This window comes from Primulina eburnea, chromosome 11 (assembly GCF_022965805.1).
Source record: "Primulina eburnea isolate SZY01 chromosome 11, ASM2296580v1, whole genome shotgun sequence".
In the NCBI taxonomy this organism is placed as follows: Eukaryota; Viridiplantae; Streptophyta; class Magnoliopsida; order Lamiales; family Gesneriaceae; genus Primulina; species Primulina eburnea.
In genome coordinates, this window is record NC_133111.1 from 39935482 (window position 1) to 39955351 (window position 19870).

The following is a 19870-nucleotide window of genomic DNA, read 5'->3' on the forward strand; positions in this document are numbered from 1 at the left end:
ATATAGATATCTTCATGTGAATAAAAATATTATGAGTATGTCTCCTGTGAGATGCTCTCACGAATTTTTATCTGTGAGACGGATCAATCTTACCGATATTCACAATAAAAAGTAATACTCTTAGCATAAAAAGTAATGTTTTTTCATTGATGACCCAAATAAGATATTCGACCCACGAAATTGATCCGTGAGATCATCTCAAAAGAGTTTTTGTGAAATATTATTATGTAAATATAAATTTTGAGTTAAAATATGAAGTAGTTTGCATATCAATTGAAAATTCTTAGGAAAAAAAATTAAAAGATCAATTTATATTCAAAATGTTAATAAACTAAATAATTTTTATTTATTAAAAATAAATTTTTATTACTTTCAATTCTGTAGGCAAATAAAATTATCACACTAACATAGGAAAATAAAAAATTTAAAAAAAATAATTAAAAAAATCAATTTCTATTAAAAAGATATAAAAAATAAAATTTATTTATTAACAAATTTATTATTATTATTTTCAATTCTATGGGCTAATAAAATTTTATGATTTTTATGTGTGACGTGATAATTATATTAAAAAAACTCATAACTGCAAATTTAAACATTAGAGAATTTGATTATTAGAAGTCGTAAAATAATAATGACAGTGTTCAAAAGTTTTTTTATCAATTATAACATAAAATCTTATTTTCTTTCTTTATTAATTATAGGTTAATTTTTTTTTTTTATTATCATGTTTAATTTGTTGTTTGACTGTTCAATTATTTGAGTAGTAAGCAGCGTTATAGCTTCACGGATTATTTTTAATTATTATTTAATATTAAAATTAGTGGTATACATCATAGATTAAAAATCATAAAATAAATTTCAAAAATTCAAAATGTCAATTTAAAACTCTACAAAAGCCTATTTAAAATATCACTAAATTTCTATAGAGTACCTAAAATTTTAAATTGATCTCTAGACTTTTAAAATATACAAAATAATTAAAAATCATAAAATCTCCAATATTGAAAACTGTTAGTCTGACTGTATTTTTTTTTTTTTAAATATCACTTTTCCAAAAGGGACGATGAACCTTTATTAGGTAAATTCAAGACAGTTTGATGATAGGAATCATATTTAATAATTTAAAATTGTATTTAAATTAAATGATTTTTCATTGCAATCTTCCAATATGATTTTTATATCTAATTAGTACTTATGCTATATATTTACATTATGGTTTGCGGTGTATTGATTACATTAGTCATAAAAAGTGTTCATTTTTCATAAAATAATTGGTCCTTTGAGATTGTAAACTTCAATTTTATATTTCATTTTAATTTAAATAAATTTATTTTTTTTAAATGAAAAAAAATATATTATAAAATCTTTACTATATTATTAAGAATTCAGCGCACATAAAATTGTTGGCATAGTTTGGTACACGAGATAAGAGAAATTGATAAATAATCATCTTTATCCCATGTTTGGTACTTTTTAAGAAAGCCCATGATATTATCATTGACCCTTGATAAATAACTTTGTACAAGGATAAAATATCCCTTCTATTAGGTGTGATAATTTTAATTTAATGATAAGATACACTACAAATGACTTAATTGCCCTCGATTTATAAAAATCATAAACCTTATCTTCTCTCATATCATATTATATAATATATAAAATTAGGTAAAAATAAATAAATCCTGCAAGCACTGTCGGCACATGAATAAATAAGAAATATGAATTCAAGCAACAACTTAAATTATAAAATTTATTATGATAAGATTAATTTTATCATTACAATCTAATATATAAATTTAATAATGGGTCTCATATGAGACCGTCTTACGGATCATAATTTGTGAGACGGGTTAACCCTACCCATATTCACAATAAAAAGTAATATTTTTTCATGGTGACCCAAATAAGAGATCTGTCTCACAAATACGACCCGTGAGACCGTCTCACACAAGTTTTTGCCTAAATTTAGGGATGTAAATGAGCCGAACTGTTCGCGAGTTTTTCGGATCTCGGCTCGTTAAAAATCTCGTTCGGGCTCGTTCGTTAAGCTTATCGAGCCGAGCCCGAGCCTTATTTTGGGCTCGACAATTTTGTTGAGCCGAGCTTGAGATTAATGATGTTCGGCTCGTTAGCTCGTGAACATGTTCGATAATAGGTTCGTGAGCTCAAAATTGAGCTCAGCTCGTTATGCTGGCTCGTGAGCTCGAGCTCGAGCTCGGCTCGTTTAAGTGGTTCACGGGAGTTGCTGGTAAAAAAAAAGGTATATCAGCGACGTTTTTACTAAACTGTTGCTATATAGCGACGGTTTTAATTAAAACCGTCGCATAATAAATTAAGCGACGATTTCTTAAAACCCGTCGCTATTATAGCGACGGTTAAACCGTCGCTATAATAGCGACTGTTATGAATAAACCGTCGCCGATTAATATCAGCGACGGTTTTGCAAACCATCGCTCATAGCAACGGTTTTGGGGTTTAGGGTTTAGGCTTTAGGGTTTAGGGTTTTAGCAAACTGTCTATAAATTAAGCTTAGTCATCTTGAGTGTTTATTAAATGGATATATCCGTTGTCCTTACAATCGAAAAAAATGTCAGAACAAACCATATTTAGACGAAATTACAAACCATTTGTGTTTTCTAATAAAAAGTACAAAATTGTGGATGTCAATCGAAAAAAAAGTCTTGGATACTACGAACCATTTGTGTTTCCTACGCAAGCCTCGCAAGTTGTGTATTTGACTTATCCAACAACGAAGAGAGTAGAATCATATTGGATGCATGTGAGTACTCTACGTAGGTGAGCTTATGTCACTGATGTTGAGCCAAATACTGAGCATAATCAAATTGATGCGAACGATGCATTTCAAAACAACGAAAGTGGACCTCGTGACATCTCAACTCAATTTCTTTATCGTCTCAAAATCTAGTCGATGTTAATGTTATGTACGATAACGAAATTGATTTGAACTGAAAGTGAAATAGAAGAGGTTCAATATTCGAGCGACGATGTTCGTGACATTTATTGAATTGTACTTTGGAAAAAATATATATTTCATTAATTATAAATGTTTATGTTTTACAATTATTGAATTTATTTTAGCGAGCACGACATGGCAGAGATCCAACGTCATGGGAGCTATACGTTCACACACATCGACATGCAGATGGATCTTTCGTTGACACGCGATTCCCCTGCTCCACGTAAGTTTATTAAATTTCGTTATTCTCATCAACGTTACATTAAGAAAATTCAATTTGATTCATTTTAAATCAACATCACAGGAGGAGATGTAGCGCTACATGGCTGATTCATTTTGTATGAAACACTTGTATTATTATTTGCAGATTAATAATATGATTACATTTCTCAAATTTTGTTAATTTTTTTTCGATTATATAGCACAATATATTTTTATTTCAGATTTAAATAATTATAACATTTAAAAAAAAACATTTAGCGGCGGTTTTTTGTTCAAACCGCCGCGACATTAGCGATGGGTTTTATAAAACCCGTCGCTAATGGCGACAGGTTTGACATACTGTCAATATAATAGCGACGGTCTAAAATAATTGTCGCTTTTTGGCGACAATGTCAGTAACTAGCGCTATTTGCGACAGTTGTAGAAAAATGTCGCCGATCAGATCGACGACGGTTATGCATAACTGTCGCTGTGGGCGACGGTTTAAGAAAAACGTCGTCGATCCAGATCGGCGACGTTTTTGTAAATACCCGTCGCTATTAGCGACGTTTGTGTCAATACCCGTCGCTATTAGCGAACCCGAGCCAGGCTCATTAAACAAGATAAACGAGCCGAGCCCGAGCTTCATAAATTCCGAACGAGCCGAGCCCGAGCTTCAAACCCGAGGCTCGTAACGAGCTCGAGCCGAGCCCGAGCCCGAGCCGAGAAAATAATGAAACGAGTCGAGCCCGATCCAGCTACTGCTCTGCTCGGCTCGGCTCATTTACATCCCTACCTAAATTTAATCAGTCTTATTAAAATCATACCAAACATTAAATATAATGCCATACATCTTATTTATCTTTAACTTATCCTTATATTATACATCACATGCTTATCCTATCATGTGTATCAAACTATGCCTTATGGTATGATTTGGTTTAACAAACGAAAATTACATATATAATCATATCAATTAACTAAAACTTCAAAATACTTCCCCACATTTCTTCTGTTCCTTCACAATCACACGTCCTAATTTCTTGATTTTTTTTTAGTTAACAGATTGCATTTCTTCTTTGTTGTAATTTTACAAGTTCTATTGAATTCTTAGCAGGTCTGTCGATTTGACCTCGTGAAAGCCATTGTTTAACCTTTCATTTGTCCGCAATTTGAGTCTGGTTATTTTTTAGTTTGGTTATCTTTAATTTAATTGTTTGAAAGAAATAAGAAATCGCTCGGAATTCCATCATATTATCAAATGTTTGATCCTTAATTCAGGTATTCTTATCATTGATTTTTGTTGTATTCTTGCTTGCGATGTTTGAAGTGATAATTATTTAACACATGTAACGTGTATGCATGGTTCGTTAGTATTTATTAAGCGTGAAGACCTTCGAAGCTGCATCAAATATTTTAACAAAATTATACAAAAGATAAAGTACTCTAAACCCGAAGCAAAAAAAAAAACAGTTTATTAAAAAATTAAAATAAGGCATTTACTCTATTGAAGAAAAAATTTAAAAACTATTTTAAAATATATTTGTTTACATGAAACTATTTACTACATCGAAAAAAAACATCGTTTGAGTTTCATTTGCCCGCAAATTTTATCTCAAAATTTGGATTTGATAATATGCAAAAATATTATTAAGTGTGGATGTGGTTTTGGAGTTTGCTATCAGTCGCCGACTGGTATTACTACGCACGAATAATTGCCAAATTAAATTAAATGACATAAAAAGCGGGTTAAATACAAAACAATCCCTATCCCCCAGGCTTTTAAATTCACCCTTTCTCGCTATTTTGTTTTGACACAAATTTAGACAAATAAAAAAAAAATTGCATTTTAACACGCAGAGAAAATGAAAGGAAAAATCCTTGGGGGAATTAATTTGATGTTTGGATAAAATTTGATTGTTTTTATTTTATTTTATTCAGAAACAAATCTTTTGTAGTAAATATTACAGTTTGGTTAAATAACGAATCACCACTAAATACACAATTTACTAATTTCATAAGGTGTTTACAACCTTACAAAGTGAAAATAAAATAAAATAAATAAAATAAGATTTGAAAAGCGTTTCACTTACAGTCCAGAAAGCAATTTGGTTAAGTTATTCTGCAGCAATGCAGTAGACTCCACAGCAGACTTAGCAAGCCAACTGATCCCCACTTTTAAACGATGCTTGTCTGTTGGCAATCTGAGTAAATAGGCCAACTTACGGGCTGCAAAATAATCAAAGAGAAAAAACCACGAAGTTGAATCACTTTTGAGACCCAAAAAATGAGATGCAATGAAATGGTGTTTCTATACCAGTGTGACCGACAGGGCCGTCTAAGGTCAGCCCCTCGATAAAGCTTGGCGAAACAGCAGCATCATATCTCCCCAGAGTCATCATCTCGCCTAGATTCTGATACCTGCAGCAACAAAACTTGCTTTAGACTACCATCATATTTAGCTCTTCTGAATCTTCTGATGATCAGTACAACAATTTCATGTACTTGAAAATCAAGCATAATATATCTAAGTTGCTGGATTGCTCGAGATAGGAATTAGATCATTGCAGGCTAGGTCCTAATAATATCATGGGGAAAATAGTTGGCACTCATACAGCATCCACACAAGCTCTAAATCATAGTAGGGTGACTAAAAAATCAGATGCGTCAAAAGTAGTTATCGACACACCACCACTAAATTGGCATATAATGATAAAAAGAACAAGAAATGTGAGTATTAATACATTACATTAGACCATTGACCAACCATGTCAATGATGACCGCTCAGAAGAATGTTAAAAATATATTTTCATTACTTTCAAAAGCTGAACCTGTAGCGAGTAGTTCCCGCCAATTAAAGAAAAATGTCCATTCGGTCCTTACATTTGTGCCATACTCATGCAGCTACCACATGTTTTTCTTTATGGGTGCATCTGATGCATGCGAGTGAAGGAGCTAATTATAGGTCTTCAATATTTTGGTGAGGCCAAGATTATGGGAAAACTAGAGTCTGCCGGTTGCTTGCTTTCATGGCAGTTACTCACACAACCAGCTAAAATGACCTTTAGATCTATAAGTGCCAAGGAAGCATGTAATGACCCGAATTCTTGTTTTGAATGAATTATTAATTAAGAGATAATTAATGAGTTGTTAATTAAGTATTATTAAGGAATTGATAATTCAGGATCAAGCTGTTGGGATCCACCGAATTTAAAAAGAGATAAACCGATCTACTTCAGATTTCATTATCTCGATAAATCCAACTAGACCAATGAGATTCTGACAAGTGGCAGATAAGATTGATTCGGATTTCTGAAATAGTGCGGATGCAGCCAATAAATGGAAGTCGTATTCTTTTGTTTCCTTCACCGCATTCTTCAGAGAGAGTTCTAGTTATATCTTAGGTTTTCTAGCCAGTTTCTAGGGCACTTTGGTGTCGGGAAGTTTCAGAGCTAGTGTCGACTCGAGGAGGGGTCGGTGAACTGTGATCGAGACATCATCAGCGGGCTGACGACGGACGCATGTATAATCCTAAATCCTTGGATAGTGATTTAAGGATCATTAGGGAGAACTTGTAGCATGTTTGTTCTGGTTTGATAGTGATTTCATTATGTTGGTATTGTCTAGGTTCAGAGCTTTCTGTCAGATTGTTTTAGTGAGGTACGTGATGTACTGACTGAGATATCCAAGCGTAGTATACACACTTATATGCTGCATATTTATCTGTTGCATGATACATATTTTACTGCTTTGGCATATTATGCATGACACATCATGTTGAGCCTGATATCTTTTGAGATATACCTCGTTTGTTGGGGCCGCTCAACCCTATTATGTATTGTGGACGATGGGGCATCGAGAGCTACAGTGTCCAACGGGACCCGCGGGCTCTGATGACCTGGACATTACAGGTCCACGTCTTGATGATGAGTGTGAGAGCCAAAACATGCCTAGGGCAGATCAGAGACTACACACTCAGGCGCCTCTAGACTGTCACTGAGCATGAGATTCTTGACTTGATCCTTGATATCCGAGCATATTGCATTTTGCATGCATCATATCAGTTTGTATACTCGTACATTCTCGTATTGGGCGATTGTCGCTCACATCCTTGTTTTCATCTTGGGCACCCCATTCCACGGGGCAGGTCTTAGGTTGGACGATTCGGACGACCAGGGCAGTGGCTAGAGCAGTTGGGTTTTCAGTGGTGATCCAGTGGAGGTTTTCTGTGGTTTATCGTTTTCTCACTCAGCGTTATGTTTTGTTATGGTTGTAATAATGTTTAAGACCGATGTTATTGCTCTGTTTTCGTTTGGGTTGTAAGATGATTAAGTAATTGGTTTCCGCTGTTTAATTGTTGTTATTAAGTTTAAATGTTGCATGTTTATTAGTCTGTTTAGTAGTGGCTCCGGTAAGGGCGCTACAAAGCATAAGCTTAATGTGCAAAAGGGTTCATAACTGAAATGATTAGACATAATTTTGATCCCATTTTTCTGCAATTGAAGGCATTGTGTCCTGGTTTCTTGTGAGGCTACTTTTTTTTTCCGGAAGAGAAATTCTATTCTGATGCAAAAAGAAGTCTACAATATGTGGTGTAACTGAACAATCTTTAACACTCTAGCTTCAACAAGCCTTCACAGGGATAAATAAATGAACAGTGTATGTCTTATTAATTCAGTTTAGAACTAACCTAAATGGCAAAAGAGGCCGGCCATTTATCGCAGCCCATATATTCCAACCTGCAAAATCTGCCTGCTGGAATGCTACCTAAGAATAACATAACAGCGGAGCCGGACAAAAAATACAGGATCAAAGTATGTCTCAACAAAATTAGTGTATGAAATGTTTCCCTTTTTTTGTCATGACATATTTCTCATGAGAAATCACTAATTTGAAACTAAAAGAATCACACAGTACCTGAGCCGTATCAGGAAGCAATTTTCCTTTCCTATTCCGTACAGCAGAAGAGTCGCCAAGAGCAAATATACGTGGGTGACCCTTAACACGAAGAGTTTCATCTGTTTCTGCTTGTCCTCTGCCATTAAGAGGAAGATAAGTTTGATCATCAAGTTCTAGCTGAGGAAGTATAGATTTAGACCCGACAGTCCACAAAACCATGTCCGTTTCAACAACTTGTTTTCGCATGCCCCTTTCAGCAGGCTGCAACTCCAAAATAAGTTTCTCATTATTATGATTTTCTATCACATCTTGAACAGCTTCAACTTTTGTGGGTTCACGTGAATCCCCAAACTCGCCATCTTTGCTTATACAACGGACAAAGTAACCCAACAAAAGCTTAACATTTCTGGTTGATAGAACCTGACAAAAAGTGGCTTTAGAGTCGTGCACCTATGAGATACATTGAAATTGCACTGACAAAAGATGTAAATGGCCACACATATAACGACTGTGTGACAACATAAAACATGTGGTTGTCGATAGGGACCGACAACAATCTCTTGATAAAAACTCGTTAAAAAAAGATGCCTCCTTGTCATTTATTAAAATCATCAAGTAAACATCAGATAATTAGAAAACATAGGAATAAAAATGCATGAGATTTGTATGGTCAAAAACACTGAGAAAAACAATAGACAGTCATATGCTTCTATTACCCCTTTCCTAGTGCACCCACATCTCAAGACAAACTGGAAAGCAACATCCATCAGTTTTCTCCCCCGCAGTACACATTATAAAAAAAACATGACCGCTGGTACAACAATCAGAAGTCAACATTATCCCTCAACGGCATGAATTCTCCAAAATGTTTTGTTCATGCATAACAAGTGGTGCATAGAAGACCTGCTAAAGTGGCACAATGCCTTTGGTCATGGGGTTTTTTACCCCTGATGTCCAACACAAGTCAAATGAACCTAAATTATGGGAATATTAAGTCAGGAAGGACAAATGGTCCTTGGTATCCTATTATTATTAAAACTGGAGAGAACAGATACTCCCACCGGACTAACAGGAAAATGATTCAATACCAAAATTTTGAAGCGAGTGTCGAGAGGATCAATTGATTATACATACCAATATTGCCAAGAAAAGTATTAGACAACCATAAAAACAGAAAAATGTCGCCAGCAGGAAGCATCACTGATGTTAATTGAGTTGGAAGACCTGGAGCCAACTTTTGACAAACTGATGTAAGTATGGAACTAAGGTGGTCACGTGCAGGAGAGATAATTCAGATGATGGGCACGGATCATGAAGTAATTTTTTCTCACTATCCTAAAGATTAATAAACTATATTTTATTGCAATTCATTGACACCAAGTAAGAAGAAATGTAATATTAAAATTTGTGGCTATGAAAAATTCAACATTTAAAGTTGTATGGGTAATCCATACAAGAATCTCACTTTTAATGCGGATTCCCTGTTTCCAGGTGGTGCATCTGGCAAGATAATTTTTCCAGCGTTAATAGCCTGTATAACTCCTCTAGCTTGCAGTCTTTCGGATATAGTAGCAGCCAACTCAATTCCAGAGTACCCACATCCTACAACAGTAACATGGATTGGAGTCTCCTTAGCAAAGTATTTACGCTCCAAATCTGTTAGCTTCTCATTAACTCTCTGCATTACATAAGACCAATAGAAAGCTTACATCATGAAGAATTTCACTAGTAATATTCATAGGTAGGTAGTGGTCGAAGTTCTTACACGAGCATCCTCAAGGGTGGAAAAAGGTAATGCATACTCCATTGCACCTGGTGTAGTATCAACTTTTGGTTCACCCCCAACAGCAAGTACCAACCTGGCTGTCCAGATCAAGCAGTATGACACCATCACAAATCATTTAAATGCAAATGACCCACCCAATTCAAAATCATCGAGACAAACATACAGTGAGACACCTCCAGTAGCTGCATATAAATGAGGTAATGTAGGCAAGCACTATCTTGCTTCATAAAGCCAGTTGTCAAAATATTCAGCACACAAGGCATGACATGTTTTGCAGCATCCGAATGAGAGAACAAGTGCATCAAACTAGTCGTACAATACCTAATTTACGTATACACACGAAGAACATTGAATTGAGGACAGTACAAATTTTATGCATGACAATTAACATGAAGGAAAACTATGAAAGCAGTGTCAAACAGTGAAAGATCAATGAGGTGCAACACTCCCATATCCTGAGTTAGAGATCCCTAAAAAGAAATAAGTAATATATGGGGTTACGTTGAGTTTTTGCACATATGAAGGTAACATAAACCAGGTTTAAAGAAATCTGAGCCAATATTACATGGTTTATACCAGACTAGTTCTTATCAAAGGATGCCCCAAACAAATCAAAACCTGAACAAAGAAGGAACGCTAGATCTCCAAAAAATTAAGAAATTTTATGTCCTTTGCTCCCTGTTGTTATCTTTTGGGCTGGTGATGAAACTTGATGGATGCAAAATAGAAATCTTCTCAATGTTAATTCAATTTATTTAAACATTATTAATTTAGGACCTAAAAGTGGTCAGCAACAAAAGTCCCCAGTAATTTCACATTTTTCAGATAACACAACATATTTCCTGCAAATCGAATAAAAACATACCAGTCATATTCAACAAGGAGACCACTTTGAAGATGAACCACCCCCGCTGACACAGAAGCTGAAATTCCATTCATCCCTAAATGATCAGTGGGATGTATGGATTGCACCCTGTCTTTGAAAAATTGCACAGCTGTGTTTGACAGCAACTCGGAGAAACGAGGAGCTATTTCCCATTCTTCCACTTCTGCAATCAGGAAATCCTTGAAACAATAAATGTAAGAGAAATTCAAATTGACTAACTAGGTCAACTGTCAGTATAGTATCTCTATTAGATAAATCTTAAATTTACCTCCAGAGAAATTGACTAACCAGGTAAACTGTCAGCATAGTTTCTCTATTAGATAAATCTTAAATTTACCTCCTGAGAGAAGCTCATACAATAATGGCTTAAAGACAAAGCGGTCTGATTGGTCAACAAGAAACACCTGTTGGATTGTCAGAGAATATTCACTTTGTAGGTAACACATGTCAAAGTGGAAATTTAAGATAATATGTCCAAAAAAAAGTTTCATTATGCAGTAATATTTACAAGATTTCTTCGTCACTTAATTCAAAGACAAAAGGGCACAAGAAAACATCATATTGATTACTTTCTTCTATGGGAAAATAGCTCAATGAGGGTGTTATTTCATAAAACCCGGCCTATATTCCCTTTGTTTAGCCTAAATCGCCTTCAAATGTTATTGCAGGTCAAATGAAGCTCCACTTATATGAGCATGAAGCACACATTGCACTTAGTTATTTAGCAGCAGTCTATGAATGATTCGTCTGTGTCAGACTATGCACCAGAGGTTGTCATAGATCTGTCCTAGCTAGAGCATAAAGTATAAAAGTGCCTTAAATCACAGTATACCTGTGGTTTCTTCCCATCAGGCCAATCAAGTGACTCCAATCGTAACGCGGTGTATAGACCTCCAAATCCACCTCCCAGTATGCACACCCTTGGTCTCTACAAGCATTAATCATTCTTATGTCAAAAATCACAATCAGATTTATTTAAGGTTGTATAACTATTTAAAATGGACAAATAAATAGAACAAAAGGAACTAACATTGCTAGGATTGAAAAAAAAATTTCAAAGTGGAAGCATAAAGAGAAAACACAAGCCCACCAAACTAAAGATGAGACTCATTTGTTGATACCAGCCTGGGGAATGTACCACATTGCTTTTAAATATGTAAGCATTCAAGAACACAAAACTGGCATAATTAAACCATTTAAAGTTAGAGATATGAATTTTAAAAAATGCATATGAACCTCTGCCGGCTCTAGATTATATAGAGGGTGAAGGTAAACGTAAAACTCTAGTCAGTGATTAGATACTGCTCTAAGAAGCAAAAATTAATTTAAGCCCTATATTTCAGTCATAGCAAAAGTTGTCTCCAAATCATCAGTTCATAACTAATAAAACTAATCCCTATATAAGAAGATCTATGGTTCTACATTAACATGGTTTTCGCTCCAGGAAAAAGAAGTATCGTGTATTCACATAGTAGCACACAACTTTTTCACAAACCAACTCAAAAACTAACTTCTTTCTTGAGGTACACAAACATGATATGATTTCAAGCGGAAAACAATTATTTGGAATTCTTTGATAACATATTGGAGCTTCTAGTTTGGCAGGTATTCAACCTCAATTGCCCAAAAGCTGTAGCAGAAAAACTGAAAGCAAATCATGCGCTGTGAAACACCAAATTTCTCTACTAGGAGTTCTGGATACTATATTATTCTGTCCAACTTTACCCATGACAATGGATATGGGCCATATGGCAATTCCTATCCTCGTGATATCGTGCAGTTCCATTTTATGCTTTGATTAGATAGCATGTTCCCAGGCCCTTATCTGTCAAATTGTTTGCCTTGCCCTCATCAGGGAAATCATATTTATGATTTTTCAAATATGCTATAGCTAGCTAGAACGGAAATATGTATGAATATTGAAAAAATATAACTTTCGGTTGAATTAAGGCTGAATGATCACATCCATTGTATTTTCTTCATTAACCAATAAAGAAAGTGATTTTCATATAAACTGTCTAAGAGATTTGCAAAGACTAAGGCAGGTGTGCCTGCCCAGATAGACTTATCAATCACAAATCTCCGTCCCTATATCATCATGCAATATTCGATTTGCACACCTTAGGAACTAAAACATAAAAAACAAACACAAGAGTCAGCACCCAATCTACCAATTACTTGGATTTCACAAATGCAACTGATATAGCATGTATTCTTAGGTTTCACTTTCATCAACATAAATGCTTAAAAGCTTCCACGAATCTGCAATGCTACTGAGACGAAACTGGGAATATAACTAATGACCCGAGGAGATTTAGAAGATAAAGGAAACATGAGTAACAAATAAATCAGCAAGGCGAACGGAAAAATGACCTTGCCCTTATCAGGCCACGCGTAATAACTAGGTTGAGATTCATTGTCTGAAACTTCCGAAAAGCCTCCAAGTTTTCTTGCTGAGCTCGAAATAACTCCACGGAATCGAATTCTTCCAGTGCAACTGGAAAACGACCTCGAATTGGTCGAACAACGCGATTTCCGATTGAACAACTTGCAGCATTCGAATTTCTGACCTGCAACTTGGATAAAGTTTCAAGTAAAGGACGGGAAAAGTTGGAAAGTATGGGAAACGCAACGAGAGCGCGATTTTATGATATAGAATAAGAGAGAAGGAACGTACAACTAAGATAAAGTGTATTGAGAGACGAAACTTGCGCCATCATATATGGTGGCGCTGGCGGTGGCGCTGGCGCGGCGTAAATGTGGATTTTTTGGTTCCACTAATATTTTGAGGAAGGAGTATCTCCAGCGGAATGGGGTTGGCCAGGGGAAAATACAAATGTTTAGGAAATTCACCCTAAATATTTTTATATTTGCAGATCAGTTCAAAATAAAATACAAATGTTTACGAAATTCACCCTGAATATTTTTATATTTACCGATCGGACCCAATTTTGATCAATTTCTTTTCTTTATCACTTCTATATGTACGTTAATTACTAATCAAATGTATATTGAAATTATTGAATTAAGAACATTTGAAAATATCCAAAATTATTCCAATCAAAGTTCGTTTTTTAATCAATGGAAAATTTTAATATTTTCAATTTTAATATTAAAATTTTCAAGTCCAATGTAGTTTTTTTTAAAAATAAATATAAAGAACTATGTAGATTTCAGCATAGCAAAAGAGCCAAATTCTCCTTGTTGCTCTTCATTTTCTCCTTAAAATTACTATAAAGACTAAAATTATAAAAATAAGATTTATTATCATATTTTCTCATGATTTATTATAAATTAAAAATCTAATTAAATATTTATATAATTGAAAAAACATAGTAAATAAATTATGAGCAAATTCTTCTATATAATTTTTACATTTATAAACTTATATTGGTTTGTTCAGGTTGATTTGGATTTTCTAAAAATCTAAATTCTTAATCAATTTATTGTTTTCGATTTGATTAATTTTAAAACCGATGCAAATTGTAATAGACTAAAAATTGATTTAAAACCAATAGAATCCTAGTATTACATGTTGGGAGAGCAATAGAAAGATGACATTCGAGCAATTTTATATTTTAAAAGTTAAACTGTTACAATCAAGCCAAAATCACATGTTTGATTCTCTGGGATTGCAAGTAATGCAATTATTGGGAAGAAGATTGTTGACTTGTAGAACAATAATTATTTCTGATAGTGTAATAGTTGAGTTTACGATTTAAAAAATCCAAGTTAGTAATTTTACATGTCATAGCTTTTGTAATATTAATTCCACATTCACTATTTACTCCCAACAATCACTATTTACTCCCAAGAATGGATGTTAACTACTCAAGTTTACCATTAACAAGATGACCGTAGGCCGAATTCTTTTTTTCATGAAATTACAATTCATTTCGACAGTGAAATTGAATGGCTGAAATCAAACCATCGACTTATTCATCAATTTGATTTCAGCCTCTTCCAAGTTCCAAACTATATGGAATTCCAACCATAATTTTTCTTCGCATTTTCAGACAAGAAAGCCATCGATTGGTCAAATATGATATAGTGCATGTGTCCGTTTGCAATGACAAGATCTTTTTAGTCGATCGAGAGTTTGTTACAATTTGATTCTCGAGATCTTGTCTCAAACTTAGAATCTCTTGTGAAAGAACTCGCATAATTAAATCTGATGATTACAAGTATAATCTTCGTAGCATAAACAAGAAGTGTGTACGATCATTTATGACCCTATAACAATTATTTCAGAGGCTAAATCCACATGACCAGATATAACCCATTCATAACGAAAAATACCGAGTTCACAACAGTACCATCAACCGAAACTCTCCTCACCGTATGCTCAAGTTTCTGGTAAATAACTGTCTACGTGAAGAAGACGAGCACGAAAAGAATTATAAATAAAACGAGTAAAAATAAAATCATCATGAGTTGACCCTTCGCGCTAGCCTTCTTCATCACCATGGCAACCTTTTTCTGCAGAAAAAGAAAAAGAAAGAAGAATAAGATAGGTGATAAGCACCAAGATGCTCTCCGATAAAGAAATAAATAACTTCCACCCTTTAAAAGTATCCGAGTTTGTGGAATAGGTGATCATTTGACCATTATTAATGAGTTCGATTCCCCTACCGAATATTTTCTTGGGCGAGTCTATCACACAAGGTTTATCCTTTGCTATTTAGGTGATAAGCAACAAGATGCCGTCCAATCAAGAAATAAACAGCTTCTGCGATTTAAGGATCTCCGAGTCGGTGGAATAGGTGAACGTTTGACCGATGATGATGAGTTCGATTCCCTAACCAACATTTTTTCGGACGAGCTGTTTACATGGTTAACGTGATTTGCAGACTAATGAGTTAGCCCAAGAGTTTATCCAGTTCGCACCGAAAAGTAGCGGATAAGGGTTTCATCATCATAAAAAACAAAAAAAAAACAAACAAACAGCTTCCTTGCAGAATTTCAAATCATGGGTAGCAGACTGTATGGTATTTATTGGTACACAAGTCATATTAAAGACAATGTCTGTTAAGTGAAAGGCTTTCACCTGAACAAAATCGAGACGATTTGATGTGTTGTCCATCTCTGTGCCAAATTCATCGATAATTTTTTCCTGGAGAGCCAGGAATTTACATTTCAATAATTACCAAGCTAGTAGGAAGGTTTTACTCAAAATTTACAGATGAATTACTTGAGCAAGGAGCTCTTCGTGAATTGTGAGCCCAACACCTCCAATTCTTTCAACACTAGCGCTGAGTTCATCTAACTCCTCATCCTGTCGCCTTTATTCCATAAATTTAATCAGATGGAGAATACGCAAACACAGAAAATAGCAGAAATATACGTCAAAGCTTTCTTAGCTTTAGGATGAATTAAATGCTTTCTCAGTGGAAAATATAATTGCAGCAACTAACATAAACAACCCAGTTAGTCATCAACAAGTTTTCTTGAACTACAAAATTACCTTATCAGAAGTAGTTGTCTATCTGATTCTGATGATATGAAATTATTGTTACTATGTGTAATGTACTGATTCCTATCAGTTTGACGTGAATCGGGCAGCCTCATAAGCTCATGCCGCATACCGTTGACATTAGAAGTGCTTGTCCCATTCAACTCCTTTCCAGTCACGACTGATTTCTTCATTGTTCCCACCTATTCATCAACAACATTTCTCCAGAGACATGATACATGATAAACCAAAAAACATATGTACAATCAGCACCATCATCTAAAGTAAACAAGCTCGATGAAAATAAGCCCGTTGATACCTGAGAGCGAGCTTTGCTAGTCCATATTCTTCTTTTATCAAGCTCCACTTCATTGATACCATATAGCGCAGGATCTCTTGCTGCAACGGAAATTGTCTTGTTCAACTCATCCACCTTTCTACCAAGAAAACAAAGTTTCAGTACTGACAAGATACTTCACAATTACCCGTCGACAATCAGAGAAGCTATAGAAGCATTTTATCAGAGTCAATAGGACATAAAACAAATATCATTAATTCATCATTGTTTTTTGTAATTTTTGTAACCATGACCGTAAATGATTCTTATTCCAAGAGGATGCAAGAGATCAAAGCTTCTTAAAACAGTAACAGCTTATAGATTAGAGTAGTTATAGATCTCATACACCTTTCACAAGTGCAAACTCATCCAACATGAAGTGGAAGCATATAAATATATCACTGTGATAGATATATAATGTGCTTCATGTCTACCACTTTTTTTGGTCAACATCATTTAAAACATTTCAAAGCTTCAAGATCATTCCACGAGGAAAAAGACTACACTCGGGTATTCATATGTTAACTCATACCTGCCACTCAATGCTCTCGCAACCAGCAAGAAGCTCCTTAGTGAGATGTAGTTGCTCGCCACCATCCGAATGCATTCGTTCCCATTGATGAAACTTTGAGAGCAATTTATCAATCTATTAAAGTAGAACTTGGTTGGTGAGATTCAGATTTAACAAAGATGGGTATCTGGGTGTTGGACTAAATACACATTCTTTCGATATCGACATCAAAATCACTAGCAGGTGATACCAGTACCAGACTCTAATACAGTCAACAGATCATCTTTTAACATTCACACACATTTGTTAGTGGGGTGTACAGCCATTAGTTGTTTACGACTTTTGATCTGTTTAAGGAGTACTGAGATTCAGGGCCCAGCTGGTACTGGGAAACCAAGCATTGACAAAGTTGAATGCTGTAAATAAGTAGATAGTAGATAAAATTAAAATCACTCCGTATTCATAAAAAATAAAAAATCAGCAAAGAATTAATTTTTACCAAATTTTCTCAATTAGTAAACACTACAGTTCTGTTGCTACGACTCGAATCACTAAACTCACTCATAGAGTTGCCTGCAAAATTACCAAAACGATCATTCAAACCACTAAACTTGGACTACATCCAGACCCGTGATTCATGAACAAATTGATACGCTAAAATAACTTGAATTCCCTCAAAGCACACAATAAAATATACGAATAACAACAAAATAACAATTATCAGTAACCCAATATCAACTTCTTTGCAGAATTTGAAAGAAGAAAGAGTCATCAAAATAATAAAAAACACAATATACATGAGCCTAAGATTTGATCAGGAAAAGGGCTGAACTAGCCACACAAAATCGAAAAAAAAAAGCGCATAATAGATCTGCGAATAGCATAGACCAAATAACACTTACAGAATCCTGAATCTCCTCTTTCACAATGTAAAACGGGTCTTGAGCTGAAGACATGTTTATACTCAATTATGAGTATCCAAATCCGTTGACACCAACAAAACCACGCAGAATTTCGAGATCTGAAATCAGAAAAATAGAGAGATTGTAAGGAGAAAGCAAAGCTGAATGCTTGACTCGGGTTTCGGGATGGGAAGTAGAAGTTCCTTCCCGTGCTGGAGAAGAAAAGGCTACATGTACCAAAATACTCGGGTAAAACTTGACCCGATTTCCTATCCGGGTAGGAAAGGCCAAGGCCTGAAAAGGGGAATATAACCTCTTTAAAAATTTTAACGTGTTTAGTCTTTGTTTTTCTACATATTTGAGGTTTATTTTTTAAAAAATTGAAGCCATGTCACGATCAAAAATATATATTTCACTATGGTCATTTTTCAAACTATCTTAACCTGAAAGAAAGTGTAAACATTTTGATACTATTTCAGTAAATGTAAGTTCTCTGAAATAATCTTGTATTTTGTTTGCATCGACGAATTGAAATTATAGATTTCAAATTAATTTATTTCAAATTTGATGCTCCCAAAATTACACATCCAGGTGAATCCAAGCCCGTATCAAAATTAGCTTTAGTTTTTTAAGGCACAGATCTCGTTGTTGATCAAAGATCTGGATACCGAACTCAAACGTATAGTTAAAAGTTCGAGCTCATATGTATGATCCCGTGAATCTTCAATAGGGCTGATATCTTCAACCCCGTTTCCTAGAAGTCCGAGCCCACCGATGGGTCGGGAAATCTAATCCTGACGCGGTTAGGGAATCTTAGCATCTCCTGCATCTATAAATATCATGTATTGATCACGATTTTAAAATACTCACATTCTCTTATTCAATTAGCATTTCTATATCTCTTTTAAGTTTGTCTTCCAGACTGATTTAAGCATTAGAGGGGTCGGAAAACTTTCCGGTGCCTCCTAACACTAGCTCTGTACGTGCAGAACCCAAAGTACCAACTCAATCAACTCAACTCTGAAGATTCGAAGACTTGATCTCAGAGATAAAATTTTTGCATCATCAAATTTTTTTGACTTGCTTTAATGAGTACTAATTAAAATTTGTCGTGAGATTGGACCCAACTATCGTAATCCTATAGTTGGTGAATTTTGGTATGTTTAATTCACATGGAAAAATCTGTTTTCAGTCCACGTTCGTAAAAAAAAAAAAAAAATCACGAATAGCTATTGTATGCATATATCAAGCCATTCATACTCATTCTATGAGCATTTTTCGGCTACCTCGAGTCCTTTGCCAGAAGCTTCGTGTGAATTATTGGTGGGGTGATATAGGACAAGGAAAACCTATTCCATTGGAATATGTTATGTAAGGCAAATAGTTAAAAGAGGCCCGAGCTTTAGAGATTTGTAATCTTTTAACCAGACATTGTTGGCCAAGCAAGTTTGGCGTATTTTGGTCAAGCCAGAATCTCCCGTGACTCAACTTTACAAAGCTAAATGTTTCCCCTCCGACCACTTCCTCGATGTTGCTAAAGGAAACAACACATCCTTTGTTTGGCGCAACATTCTTTGGGGAAAAGATGGTTAAAGGAATTCGGTGGCGGATATCGTTAGGGGAAAATGTCCGGGTTTTCAAAGCCTTTTGGTTGACGAGGCTTAAACTTTTTGTTTGGATGAACCCTTAGCTCAGGAGATTCGGCTTTTGTGCTCCAATACATCGGACTCTTTGATTGTTCATTGCTCTAGACATGATAATCAAGTAGCACATCTGTTAGCACAGGAGCATGCAGTCTAGCTAGATGTCAATATGTATGTATTATATATATTATATAAAAAAAAAAAATCGATGAGAAAATTGGTTATGTGGATAAAGAGTGAACTTTGTGATGTTTGCAAACACGATATAGATA

The 19870-nt window shown here is 34.8% G+C and overlaps 2 protein-coding genes across 7 annotated transcripts; both read right to left on the minus strand.

Moving 5' to 3' along the window:
- Positions 1-5093: 5093 nt before the first annotated feature.
- LOC140806000 (alternative NAD(P)H-ubiquinone oxidoreductase C1, chloroplastic/mitochondrial) lies at positions 5094-13577 on the minus strand. Of its 4 annotated transcripts, none has more exons than XM_073162418.1 (11): positions 13431-13577; positions 13127-13323; positions 11586-11681; positions 11091-11157; positions 10733-10916; positions 9847-9940; positions 9547-9759; positions 8100-8501; positions 7873-7949; positions 5499-5602; positions 5094-5410 (listed from the first exon to the last, which is right to left on the minus strand). In XM_073162418.1, the coding sequence occupies exons 1-11, from the start codon at positions 13471-13473 to the stop codon at positions 5271-5273; spliced, it is 1617 nt and encodes a 538-aa protein (XP_073018519.1). In that variant the 5' UTR covers positions 13474-13577; the 3' UTR covers positions 5094-5270. The 4 variants fall into 4 exon arrangements, 3 of the variants coding, with proteins under 3 accessions (XP_073018519.1, XP_073018518.1, XP_073018520.1); XM_073162417.1 differs by having other exon boundaries at positions 13127-13329; XR_012112428.1 differs by having other exon boundaries at positions 5289-5410; positions 7873-7921; positions 13127-13329.
- A 1341-nt stretch (positions 13578-14918) lies between these two features.
- On the minus strand, positions 14919-18243 carry LOC140806001 (syntaxin-61-like). Of its 3 annotated transcripts, XM_073162421.1 has the most exons (8): positions 17956-18243; positions 17075-17188; positions 16525-16638; positions 16218-16408; positions 15945-16035; positions 15801-15866; positions 15116-15232; positions 14919-15079 (listed from the first exon to the last, which is right to left on the minus strand). In XM_073162421.1, exons 1-7 carry the CDS (start codon positions 18007-18009, stop codon positions 15122-15124), a joined length of 741 nt encoding a protein of 246 aa, XP_073018522.1. In that variant the 5' UTR covers positions 18010-18243; the 3' UTR covers positions 14919-15079; positions 15116-15121. The 3 variants fall into 3 exon arrangements, with proteins under 3 accessions (XP_073018522.1, XP_073018523.1, XP_073018521.1); XM_073162422.1 differs by having other exon boundaries at positions 14919-15232; positions 16525-16642; XM_073162420.1 differs by having other exon boundaries at positions 14919-15232; positions 17956-18241.
- Between the last annotated feature and the right edge of the window lie 1627 nt (positions 18244-19870).